At 57.3% G+C, this 12,668-nt stretch overlaps 1 protein-coding gene across 1 annotated transcript; it reads left to right on the top strand.

Annotated features, from left to right (window-relative positions):
* Nucleotides 1-3,840: 3,840 nt before the first annotated feature.
* LOC311181406 (sodium/potassium-transporting ATPase subunit gamma-like) lies at nt 3,841-6,617 on the top strand (the record flags this gene model as incomplete). The annotated part of the gene is made up of 5 exons (XM_084249832.1): nt 3,841-3,865; nt 5,785-5,823; nt 5,968-6,042; nt 6,409-6,442; nt 6,593-6,617. The coding sequence occupies 5 exons, from the start codon at nt 3,841-3,843 to the stop codon at nt 6,615-6,617; spliced, it is 198 nt and encodes a 65-aa protein (XP_084105958.1).
* Nucleotides 6,618-12,668: the final 6,051 nt, after the last annotated feature.

The following is a 12,668-nucleotide window of genomic DNA, read 5'->3' as shown; positions in this document are numbered from 1 at the left end:
TCAGCCCCTGCCTAACAGGCTGTGGGGAAAGAAGCAAGGGGCCTGGAAGCAGCGCTACTGCTGAGGGGGTCGGGGTAGGGAGGCAGGACAGATCCCAGACCAGCTAGATAACACCTCTCCAGGGCTGCTGGCTCCATTTCCAGAGCTTCCAGCCCCAGGGGCATCCTTTGTCATCCCCCAGGGCAGGATGTGTTGCTAAGAGGGAGAGTGGTGAGCTGTCACTGTGGTCAGAGGTTGGCGGGCAGGGAGCCAGAAGCAGCAGCTCCCAGACTCTGCTTGTCAGTGTCTGTGTTGGGGTGCCCGGGTGTGGCGGCCTGAGGAAGCCTGTGTCCCAAGCTGCACAGAGACTGCTTGTCTCATCTTGCCCTGGGCAGCCAGTGTCAGGGGTTGCCCCTCCTGTCCTGCAACCCCCACACCTGGCCTGCAACTAAAAGTACTGTCTTCCGGCCATTCCCCTGGGGCCTGAGCAGCTGTCCTCTGAGGCCTCATTAGGTGGCTGGTGTCTCCGGCGGGACCACTGAGCTGTGGCGGGCAGGTCTGACATCACAGCCTGTGGTAAGTCACTGGGGGCTAAGAGAGGGGGCCCCAGCTGAGGAAGGGCAGGCCACCACGGAAGCAGTGCCTGCAGCAGCTCCCCTCCAGACCCCACCTGCTCCCCATCTCAGCTGACTACTAGTACAACACAGGAGGCCCCAGCTCAGGTCTCAGGCCTCCTGGCCAGGCCCTGAAAAACATTCCCATCCCAGCAAGAGGCATGCAAGGGCTGCTGCTCTTCTGCCCTGTCCTGGGTTTCTCAGGACCAAGGAGGCCCAGACGAGCTGGAGGATGGGGGTTCAGCTAAGTAAAGGCTTGGGGGGAACTACAAGTACCCCTGAGTGTCTCCTTCAATAGTCACTAGCCGAGAGACCTAGTGGGGAGCAGCGGCTTGGGTTCTGCTGCCTCCTTTGTGGGGACCCTAGGCTGCCAAGAGGCCACTGGTTGTGGCCTCTCCCTCAGGGAAGGGCTGGCATGGAAGCTGAGGTTTGGTCGGCCTTGGCTCCTAGCTTCCCCTTCCTCAAGTGCCGTTGGAGGCTGAGCATCTCCCCTGCTCTCATGCTCTCAAGCTCTCACGTGGAGCCGGGGCCCCAGCCCTCCCCTTGGGCAGGCACGAGGTGAGGGCTCCCTTGCCAGCCCCTCCTCCCTCCTCTCCCTGGCTTTGCCTCTTCCTGCCTGTGGGCCGCTGAGGTGTGGAGGGAGGGAGAGCCACTCTTCCACCCAGCTCACAAGGCACAGCGCTCGCACCTTCCACTGCCAGCACGGCTGCTCCATCCCACCATGGACAGGTGGTACCCAGGTGAGCCCCTGAACCCCATCCCTCCTGCCTTCTCAGACCACACAGGTGCAACCTTGACTCTCAGCACACCCACCTATTTCCCAGAAGTGCTGGAAAGGCAGCAATGAGGGGAGACAGGATTTCTCAACAAGGGCATCTCCTTTGTTGTCCTGGGCCTGTGGGGGCCTGTGCTCCCAGGGGCTCCGAGCTGGTGGGCAAGGAAGACAACCTGCCCACGGCCTCTTTTCCTGTCCAGACACCCACTGACTCATTCAGGAATCTGGTGCCAGGCTGCTGGGGTCCATCTTGGTTTTCTGGCTTCTCGTTACTTGCCTTCTGGCAAGTTCTTTAACTTCTCTGGGCCTCATTTTCTTCCTTTATAAAATGGGTGTGACAATGACGTCTTCCTTGCCTCATTCAAGGGTGATGATGATTGAGCACATTTTGGTAAAATGCTTAGAACAGTGCCTTATGCATAGAGTTCAAAAGTGTGGCTAATAACTTGCTTTTCCTACTGTTTTCTCTCCTATGACAATTTGTTTCTTTTTCAAATTATATTATTTTTCATCAAGGTAATGTTGGTGTACAACACCTATGATTTAGGAGCATAGGTTCACACCTTCTATTTCTACTTTTGTCATCTATCTATCTATCTATCTATCTATCTATCTATCTATCTATCTATCTATCAAGTTTCTACCCATTTTTATATTCCTTTATTATTCCAGAAAGAATCCATGGTCACATATGAGCTAGATAAAATACCCTAAGATACCAAGAGGATGTATGTGGGGGCCTCAAGTGTCTTGTGGAGGATGGCAATAATTTGGGGGGCAGTGTCCTGGGGACCTGGCTCTGTAATCTTGATTTTGTCACTACGTGGGAGTCACGGGCATTGCCTTATCTTCCCTGCCCCCCATCTTCCAGGTCTGCCCGTGGGGGTCATGGCACTGCCCTGGCCACCTCCAGGGGCCAGAGCCAGGACACAATCCATGTCAGTTTCTTTGCTATGAAACGGGGCCCATGTGGTGCCCGTGGGTAGTGCCTGTGAAGAGGCTGATCTGTGATCTCCCCTGCACGTCAGCTCTGTTGAGGTGTTTTCATCCACCACTTGGCTCTGAAAGCAGAAAAGAGGGGAGTAGATGTCGCAGCTCCTGGTCTGCAGGGCTGGGACATCTGTGCATCCCACCCGTGTGCTCACTCTCACTGGAGGGTGGCGGGTTCTGTGGCCCACAGCTAAGGTTCAAGTCAACACAACCGGAGCAGCCATGACACCGTGTGCAGCACAGCACGGCTGTGTTCTGCTTCTTCCTCATGACCATGGGAGGTCATGTCCTGGTTTACCCGTGAGAAGACGGAGGCACAGAGAGGTTAAGTAATCTGACAGAGGCCACATGATCAGCGAGTGGAGGGGCCGTCAGTGCACTCCAGAACCCATGCTCTGCTGGATGGAGGCCTCAGCCAGTCATTTCCTCTGATAAGACTAGCCACCCATTGGGCGCTGACCACTGGTCTCGGCCCTTGGCTTCTGCTGTAGCCTTAAATGTGAGCCCATTCAACAGACTAGAATTGAACCAGGAACTTGGGCCTCATGGAGTGCCCAGTGGAGTGGGAGTGGGCTTGGAGGCGTGGGGGCTCCTAAAGTGGGGGGCCCATAGGTCAGTCTCCTCCTCACCCTCACTGGCTATGTGACCTTGACCAGGCCAGGACCCTGACCTCTCTTTGCCTCAGACACCTCATGTGGAAAACTGGGAACTAAAGCACAAGGAAATAGCAGAACAAGAAGGCCCAGACCCTGAAGTAGCCTATGGGGCAGGGAGTGCAGGACACGGGCAGGGAATCAAGCCAGCAGGGAATCAAGCGGGGCCCAGCACCCATGACAGAAGGAAAGTGCCTGGGGCGGCGGGGAGAGGGATTAGTTAGAGATGACTGGAGCCTCTCTGGCCAGACGTGTGAGCTGCCAGATGCGCCTGGATGGATGAAGAAGACAAGGGAGGGGAGAAGCCAGGCAGGAAGGGGATGTGAGCATGGCCGGTGGCCTCAGGAGGGCCGTGAGGTAGGAGGGGAGGTAGGCCAGGCACCTTGGGACCCTCTCCAGGAAGTCGTGGGTGCCGGTAAGGAGCATCTGCAGAAACGGTAGCTGACAGGGGAGCAGCCAGGTGGGGCCTCGGTGGGATATATTCGCCATGGAATATATTTTGAAACTCCCCTTCCCCGCTGCCACACCCCCAGCCTTGGGTTCGCCAGCTGGTGGAAGACCACCATGGCCGACCTTTCCAGGCTCTCTTTGGAAATTGCCTGTGGGAGACTTTGAAAACCCCAGACACCCCCACCCCACCCCCACTGCCCACCCTGCACCTCCTCACGCCTCAGCGGGAGCCCCTCTGTCCCCGCCAGGGCTTTTCTTGTGACCGGGGTAAATATTACCTGGCACTGTTAATGTTTAATGCCCCCACCTCATCCCTGGCCACCCCAAGGCCAGACACTCTCCCTGAAGCGGAGGCAGCGGAGACAAGCCCACTGGGGAAATGTCCGGGCTGTTCAAGAGTGAAGGTGAGTGTGTGTGTGCAGTGTGTGAGCTTAGCCCCCCTCTGCAGGGGTGAGCTGGACCCCACTCTTTCCTCACCTGCCACCCCTGCCTTCTAGCCCACTCTGCGCCCCACCCTGTGCCAGCCTCCCTTCTAGAAAACCTGCTTTCAGAAGAGGATCCTGCAGTAACTCCAAAGAAATAGAGCTGGGCCAGCAGGGCCTCAGGAGCCGAGTAGTGGGTGGGGGTTGAGGTTGATCTTAGCTTTACTGGCATAAACCTGTCTCAGTTCAATGGATCTTTCTGGACTATGTGAGCTCAGAGCAGGAGGTGGTCAGAGGTAAGGCTGGGAAAGGAATAAGCCCTTTGGTCAGTCTTCTCAGGTTGGCTTTGGGTCAAAGCCCCCCAGGAGGCATCCTGTGGTGGGGATCAAAGGGGAGTCAGGCCTGGAGGCCAACAGGGGCCTCTGCGTTGACAATAGTGGGTTTTGAGCCAGATGTGGAAAGATGAAGTTTGGGGTAAGGGAAAGACTCATTAAATCACTCAAGATTTCCTGGTGTGGTGAGGGGCCCATGGGACTAGTTATGGCTCTTACACTAACTCCCCAGGTCACCTTGGACAAGACCTGAACTGAATCTAGGAAGACAACCTCTCAGGCCATATGCCTGTGGACAGACACCTAGGCCCCCACAGCCTCCCACTGGCCTTTGCCTTCCTGAGCAACCAGTACATCAGCCCCTCAGCCCAGGTGCCAGCCCCTCCTGGCCTAGGGAGTGTGTAATGTGGGATAGCCAGGCCTATTGGGTCCTGTGGCCCCCCCCACGCCTGGGGCAGAGTTCAGCACAACCTGGAGGTGCCTACTCACACATTCCTTCAGCCTCAGCATTGCCTCCTAGTGCCAAGGGGCTCAAGCAGATCAGGAAAAAGGGGTGGCCCTCAGCCATGGCAGAAACACTCTGGCCAGGCTGCCTTCCAGTGGCCAAGGGCAAGTGTGCCCAGTTAACAGGGCTGGAGGGCAGAGCTGTGCACTTTCTTGTGGGAGGGCTGGGCAGAGCCACATTGGGGTGGGGAAGCCACAAGAGGCAGGGAACTGGATCAGGTGACTTCACATGGTAAGGTGTTCTTCCTTCTGAGAAGCAGCAAAGCAAAGTGGCTAAGCCCCTGGACTCTTAGCAGTGTGTTGCCTGGGTTCAAATCCCAGTTCTACCCTTTATTAGCTGTGCAATTATCAGTGAATTGCTTAACTTCCCTGAGCCTCCATCTTCATAGGGATTCTACTGGAATAACACGAATGCCTCACAGGGTTGTTATGATGGTTAAATAAACTAATGTCTGGTTAGTCTTAGCCTGGCACATGGTAAGCAATATATATTAATGTTTCATAAATCAATTTGCTTCCCCTGGAGGATAGCAACATAGGAGAGAAGAATCTAGAAACCTGGGTCCAAGTTCTGGCTCCACCTTTGATATTGGGATTTTGGACAAGTCTCCAAACTGGGTCTCAGTTTCCTCCTGTTCAGTGAAATTTAAGGTTCTGTTCATCCAGCAAGTATTTGCTAAACCCCGGTGTGGATTAGTCATATGGAAAGAGGCCGTGAGGAGTCTAATGGGAGAGGACTCTCTTGGCCTTTTCTGCCTGTGGTAGGAAGCAAGGAGCAGGAAAGTAACACCTCCCATCCCCCAACCCCCTAGGGCCTGGCATCCCCAGGCGGCCTGGGTCTCTGCTTTGGATGCTTAGTATTTGGTCCAAGTTGACTGTGTCTGAAGCAGCCTGGGTGGGTGCCCACACTGGAGTGGCATTAGCCAACCCACCAGCCTCTACCAGGAATCTCTCCTCACCAGCTCCCTTGTCCACTTGCACGCTTGGGGGTGCTGGGGGAGGGCAGTGCTGCAGTGCCTCCGCCATCCGTGACTGCCCTTCACCTGCCTCTGCTTGTCTCCCCAGGCGGCAGCTCCAAGGGCGATGTGGATCCATTCCACTATGGTAAGCCTGGTGGCTCCTCCTCTCCCCTTCCTGCCCCCCACTGCTCCCCTCCCACTGCCTACCAATTCCTGGTTCCCAGCCTCTGCTGCTTGGGTTATGTGCCCCCAACTACCCAGTCCCACCTCCTTCCTTCTCCTTCCTCAGACTATGAGACTGTGCGCAAGGGGGGTCTGATCTTCGCTGGCCTGGCCTTCGTTCTGGGGCTTCTCATCATCCTCAGTAAGTGGGGTCCACCTGGTGTTGGAAGTGGGGGTGCACGTTTCTTCTCAAAGCCACTGAGCATTCTGGCTTCACAGGTGGGTGGGTGGGGGGGAGCCCTTCATCCCCTCCCAAGACAGACGCACGGGCAGGGGGCAGTGAGACTTTCTGCTCCCCTCAGATGCTGAGCTCTAGTGGACAGGGGTGCCACCGAGCCAGGGGAGCCCCTCCCTCCTGCTCAGGCAGCCCTGGTGTGAACGGGGGCCAGGCAAGGTTGGCACGGGCAGGAGGGAGAGAGGAGAGACTGCAAGAACTGAGCCCTCCAGGGAAGAGGGATGACTTTGGAAGTACCAGGTGGATAAAACTAACCCCCTTTCTCTCTTCAAGGCAAAAGTCTCCGCTGCGGGGGCAAGAAGCACCGGTGAGTCCTGCTGATTGAGTTGGGGGAGAGTGTTGGGGAAGGAGAAGCAAGCCAAGGATTCTGGTGTCTGAGGCCCATGAAGTGGGGCACCCCTCAACTTACTGCCTTCCCCCAAGGGCCTCTTACTGTCTTTTTCCTTCCCCACCCCAGGCAAGTCAATGAGGATGAGCTGTGATAACAGGTATGTTGGGGGGTGGGGGGCGGGCAGGGGTGGTGAGGGGCCACATGCAGAAATGCAGAGGGGACTGGGCTGGGAAGAATAGTAGGGTCTTCCATCCCGCAGGCAGATGGTGGATCACGTGGTTTTTAAATGCTGGCCCGGTGCCCAGCTCAGCATATATGGCAAGGGGAGGGGGTGGGGAAGCTGCAGAGGAGCCCCAGAAAAAGGGAAGGTGAATAAGGAATGAAAGCAGAACCCCCTCTCTGCCCCCTCATAGTTCGAACCCTGACTTTGTCTTTTCAGAGTCAGCTGTGCCCACACGGGCCCTGGCCTGGCCGGTTGGCGGTGGGAAGACTTCCAGGGGCTGAGGCCTTTGTTCCCAGCACTTCCTGACCCTCAGCTGAAGGAAGCACCAGGTTCAATGTGACCCCTGGGTGGGTATGGCCCCTCCACTCATGCAAGTAATAAAGCCCTTCAGACCGGGCTCCTTCCTAGGCCTGCCTGCCTTCTTCTCTCCATAACCCCCAGGACCTGCTCCCCGAGCTGGAGTCAAGTACAGCCTGGTCTCTGTGTCTTGATTAATTGTTCAGGTGCGTGGGCCTGTTAGCACACATGTTCAGGACCATTACCTGTAGCCCTCTCCTCGGCCCCTAAATTACCAAGCGCCCTGGGGACAGAAGACTCCGCCTGCTTTCCACATGCCACAGAGAAAGCCCAGAGTACAAAGATCACAGGATCCCAGCTGCCTGGTCTGTTGGGTGCTGCTTGGGCATCTGGGTGCCGCTACTGCAGCTCCCGCTGGGAGGGGCTGCGGGCTTGTCCTAGACTGCCTAAGTGGTAGCTGTTCCTTGGCACATTCTGTTCTCTGCCTTTTCCCCAAGTGCTCCCACGGTCTGGGGGCACCTGGTGTGGGTCTCAGCACACGCTCTCGCCCTAACCCTCTCCTGACCCCCACTTCCCATTCTTGGGGCCAGGGGACCTCAGCTGGACCTACTCTCATCCACCTGCTTGGGTGTTGACTTGACTAGCCCAGGCCTGGGAGTGGACAGTAAGGGTGAGGCCTTGCTTGCTGTTTCTCCCATCCCGTCCCTGGCTGGCCTCTGTCCCTGCCAGCTCTCCAGAGCAACCTCAGCCAAGAGAGTATCAGGCTGCTCTCCCCAGTGCGCAGCTCCCTACTGCCTGCCACCCCTGGCAGCAAGGCAGGCTCCCCGCTGGAAGGAGCTCTCTCCCCCTTCAATCCAGTGGGAGGGATGGCGGCATGATGGCGCCACCTAGTGTCAACTTTTGTCCTCTGGGTCGGCCAGAGGAACCCAGACAACAGCAAGTTAGTGGATTTTAAAACAAACAGTGTGTATCTGGGGTGTCTTCTAATCCCAAGGCAGAGTAGGTCACCTGCAAGCCTGACAACTACTAAGCTCTCTATCTTCATCATTGTCCTCAGTTCCTGAAAATTGTCAAACTTCACAGAATCCCCGAAGCTTGAACACAGAACGTCCTTAGCAAAATAGACCATTCTCATTTTTTAGAGAAACTGAAGCCCCAAAAAGACAGTGGCTTGTCCAGGTGACTCGACCAGCCTGCACGACACCCCTTTCCATGTCTTCTCCCCACAGCGACAGGCCAGGGGTGGCGGGGGTGGGGGCAGGAGGCGATTCCCCTCTGACCACCCATGGACTTGGAGGGAGACAGGGAAGGGGAAGAGCCTGGGGTTGGGAGGAGATGGTCCAGGGACAACAGAGGGGAATGCCTGGCTGCTTACAATTCAGGACTTTGTCACACCCTGTTCGCAATGCGGGCTCACTGATGACAGAATCCAACATGTTTGTTACGATGACAAGGGACACACGCCTGAGCTGTCCGTGACCGTGGGAGAAATGAACGCGGACGGGGAAGGTCATGCCAGAGGGACTTTTGGGCAGAGATGGCCTCTGGAGGCTTCTTGGATGTAACACCAGCCAAATAGGAAGGGGGTATCCCAGCCTGTGGCCCACATGGGGAGAAGCGGGAGAAGTCTATTTCTAGAATGTTCTATCCACAGGCCCTGGAGTGTACTGGCTCAGAGGGGACTTCCCCTCTCTGCCCTGCTGCAAGCCCTCCTTTCTTGTGAAACCCAAGTTTCATCAGGACCCAGGGTTTCCACCCAGAGAACCCAGTGTGCCATGGAAAGTCCCAGAAACCCAGCTCACCCTCCAGGCACCTGAGTATGGCTCTTGGGTGGGCCATGCAAGCTGCTGCTTAACAAGTTCCCAGGGACTCTGGAGACCAGCCAGAGCTGAGCACCCGGGATGCAGGTGACATTCTGAGGTCTATGGCCTGCTTCTGGCCCCTGGCCGTGGGAACACTTTCCCTTTCCTCTCCATGGAGGTCACATGGACTGGAAGCCACTGAACTTTTACTTCACTTTGGAATTTTCCACCATTCATATGCAAGCTGAGTCACAGAGAGCAGCCAGGGCTGGGGCTGGATGACTTCATCATCACACAGCGGCCCCAGAAATAACCCGCGGGAGGGCTGCTGCAAGTCCTGTCGTGCCCGCCAGAGGGAGCGCGCGTCCTCGGCCCAGTCCCTTCAAACTTGGCTTTTTCAAGTCTGTCTTTCCAAGGGCTGGGGGCCCTGTGCCAGGAGCTGGGGCCTCAAGCCAAGGGCCAGGGGCCTGGGTTTCTGCGAGAGCCCTGAGCTCTCCTCCTCCAACGTGCACACACCCCAGGGGTCGCATTGCCGAGCTCAGGGGTATTTCTTGGCTCTTTCTGGGAGGCAGAGCCCCTATGTCTGGCGTCTTCCTCAGTGGTTGGGGCGCAGCCACCGACCTCGCAGCGTGAGTTCATCAGTGTCCTGAGCAGGAACTTGGAGGGGCAGAAACGCTGAGCAGAGACGTGGTGTGGAGGCAAGTGAGAGGTTGGCTGCCTGAGCTGCTGCTTTAGCCCAGCTGCCCACATTCTGACTGGATTATGGGCACATGGTGTTTGTCTTTTAGCTGCCTCAGGTGAATTTAATGTAAGCTCAACCTCCCGGAGTTGAAAGTCACTGGCCTAGTAGGTGGACGGGTGAGGAGAGTGGCAGGAAGGTGGGGGGGGGGGGGTTACAGATTCAAGGTGGGGACTCTGAAGGCCTTGACCGGCCTCCTGGTATGGGGAGAGGCCAGGCGTGTCAGCATCACCCCACCCCAGCAGCGGCCTCACTCCAGCCTCCTCCAGAGAGAGAGAGAGAGACAGAGCTTTCCAGGCGCCAGAGGTACGTACTGGCCTTCATGCTGGGGCCACGGGGTCCTCTCCTGGGCCTCTGTCCTGGCTGTTCCTCACGGCACCCCTGGACCGGAGGCGCTAGGCAGGTAGGTGGGGGTGCTGGCGAGCCGGGCAGCGAGTCTCGCTCCTGCCCCGGGCTGGGTGCCTGCTGCCCAGTCTCACCCAGCCTCTGAGCACCTCCAGGGACGGAGAGCTCACATATGCTGGACGGTGAGGGCAGAGACAGAGCCCAAGGTGGCGCTGTGGGTCAGAGGGGCCTCTTCGGGGGTTCTGGCTGGACTCACAGGCTGGTGGTGGGGGCAGGATTTTCCAGAACTTGATGTCCCAATAGAGGAACCGGAGGCTTAGACCGGAGGTTCTCCTGTAAGCGTGGATCTTTCCAGAGTGAGGGTGCCCCTGGCACAAGTTTTCTAAACCTTGTGGGAGGTCCCAGCAACCTCAGCCCCTCCAGGCTGAGCCACGAGGGGGCGCCCCGGAGCATCCAAGCATCCTGGTCCTGCCTCTGTCAAGGGGAGTGGGCTTGGTGGGCAGGTGGGAGGGGGAGCTGGGCTGCGGGGGGCCGGGGCTGAGGGTGTGCTGGGTTTTTCTGGGCTCTCCCCACCCCACCGCCCCCCCAGGCTGGCAGCCGGCTGCTGCTGGAGAGATTAATTGCCTCCCTGTTGACCCTCGACCTCAGGAAAGCTGAGCTCTGAACTGCAATTCAACAGGGGCCTCTGGGGGCAGCGGCAACCTGCTCCTGCCAGGCGTCCATGCTTCATCAGATACACGCCTGGCCAGGAAAGATGGGAGGTTAATGCCACGGCCGCCAGGCCCTGTCCTATCATTGTGGCGAGTCCCCAGCTGGGAAGCTGGATGGGCTGGGAGCCAGCCCGGGCCACAGCAGCCTCTGTCAAGGGCCTTGGGAGGGGGGTGCTGAGCTGGGGCTGGGGCTGGGGGCAGAGGTGGAGTAACCCAGCCTTGGAAAAAGACCCCAGGTTTGGCCTACTGCCCCCTCCTCCCAGACTGGGAACATTTGACATTGTTCTTAGGCCATTGGAGGCTGGGGAGGAAACCCTATTTACAACCTTGAACTCCAGTGCCCAGGGCTTCAACCCAAGACTGAAGAGGTGAGGGAGTTGGCAAAGGAGACCAGGGTGTAGAGTTACCCCCACAGATGGACAGTCTGGAAGGCTCTGAAGGGAGCTGCATTGGGGTGGCAGCTCTCCAAGCCTATTTTCTGGCTTGTTGGGCTGTCTGTGCCATGACCTTGGGTCACCTCCCATAGCTTGGGCACCCGCCTCTACCCCCGGGGCCCTTGGGATCTCCTGGCTGCTGTTTGTCTCAAGTTCTTTTTTTTTTTTTTTTTAAAGATTTATTTATTTATTTATATATACAAGCGCTGGGTACAGTCAGAAGCGCAGGAGGGTGAGAGAATTCACCAGAGCCAGAGCGGGGAGCAGAGCAGGCAGAAGGACTGAAGTACACTGCTGAGGGGAGCAGCAGGTGGCAGGAGATGTCTGTGTGCCATGTGGGAACCTCACCGGTGGCCGGGGCTCGAACCGGCGCTGCAGAGGCTGAGGGCAGCTTCGCAACCCAGTGCTCAACCGCTGCGCCACCGGGGAGGCCTTGTTTGTCTCAAGTTCTAAACTTGGTTCCCTTTTCAAGAAATTTTCACCCCCCAAGGGTGGTCTTGTCACTGGGAGGAAGTGAATTCCTAGGGCCAGGATGAGGTTAGATGGGAGAAGGTCCAGGCCGGGGCAGTAATTCATGACCCCAGGATGGGGTCTGCAGCCCTGCCCCACTGGAGACAGGGAGAACTGGCTCACCCCAGCTCTGGCCTCACTTGCTGCTTCCCTTCAGAGGGGACTCGCCTGTCTCAGGACGTGGCTTTGGGAAAAGCAAAAAAGAACTCATGCAGGCATTGGCCTCAGAATCAAAGGGCCCAGGGAGGGTAAGTGGTGGGGGGCTCATCCTCCCTGGCCCCAGGAGAGTGTGCTCAGGGAATGCTGGGTGCATCTCCCCTCCCCCAAGAATACACATTTGCTCTCTCCTAGTACCTAAAACAGAGGCGCTGGCATGGAATGACAGGGGACAGAAAGACACACTTGACAAAGCGAGGAGATGAGGCTGCCTTGGCCCAGAGCCAGGAGTGTGTCGCGTTCTCTCTTGGTCTTTGTTGCCTGAAAGGCCTATCCATCAGTCACAGAGTCGCGCCAAACCCAGCCTGTTGGGGAGCCCAGGGTCCCCTGCTCCAAAATCAATCATATTTCAGGCCTGGGGTCCATGAACCATATGCTCAAGATGCAGCTAATAACACCACCTGGGAGTGGCCTTGACCCTTCAATGCCCACCAGAGCTGGCACAGGGCCCTTCTTCACCTGTCTCTCCTCCCCTGGCCCCAAGGCCCTGGGGACCTGCCAGGGGACTCTGAATCTCCCTGGATTTTGACCACCCTGCCCTCCCTGAATGCTTGATGTTTGGGAAATGCCTGTCTTATGTGTTCTTCTCAGGACAACATCCAGGGAGGGCCAAAAGGTCCCAAGGCCCCAAGTCCACCCTCAAACTGGCCAGGTCCCAGGAAGAAGCTGGCACAGCCCTAGATCCCAGCCCAACCCCCCTCAGACCATTTGAGCCACCAGGTAGACTTAGCTTGTCCTTGGGGAGGTGCCACCTTTGGGACCACTGCCAGCTCAGCCATGGGCTCCCCACTTCCTTAGAGGCCAGGGGAGGGGGCCTCGTGACTTCCGTGCTGGGACTAGCAAGGGTTTGTGAGAAAAATCTTGACTCTAGGCTCCCCTTTGTCAGTGTGTGTATGTGTGGGTATAAACACAGGTGTGCGTGTTTG

Source organism: Talpa europaea, assembly GCF_964194135.1.
Source record: "Talpa europaea genome assembly, chromosome: 12".
Lineage (NCBI taxonomy): Eukaryota > Metazoa > Chordata > Mammalia > Eulipotyphla > Talpidae > Talpa > Talpa europaea.
This window is presented reverse-complemented; position numbering and strand designations above follow the sequence as displayed.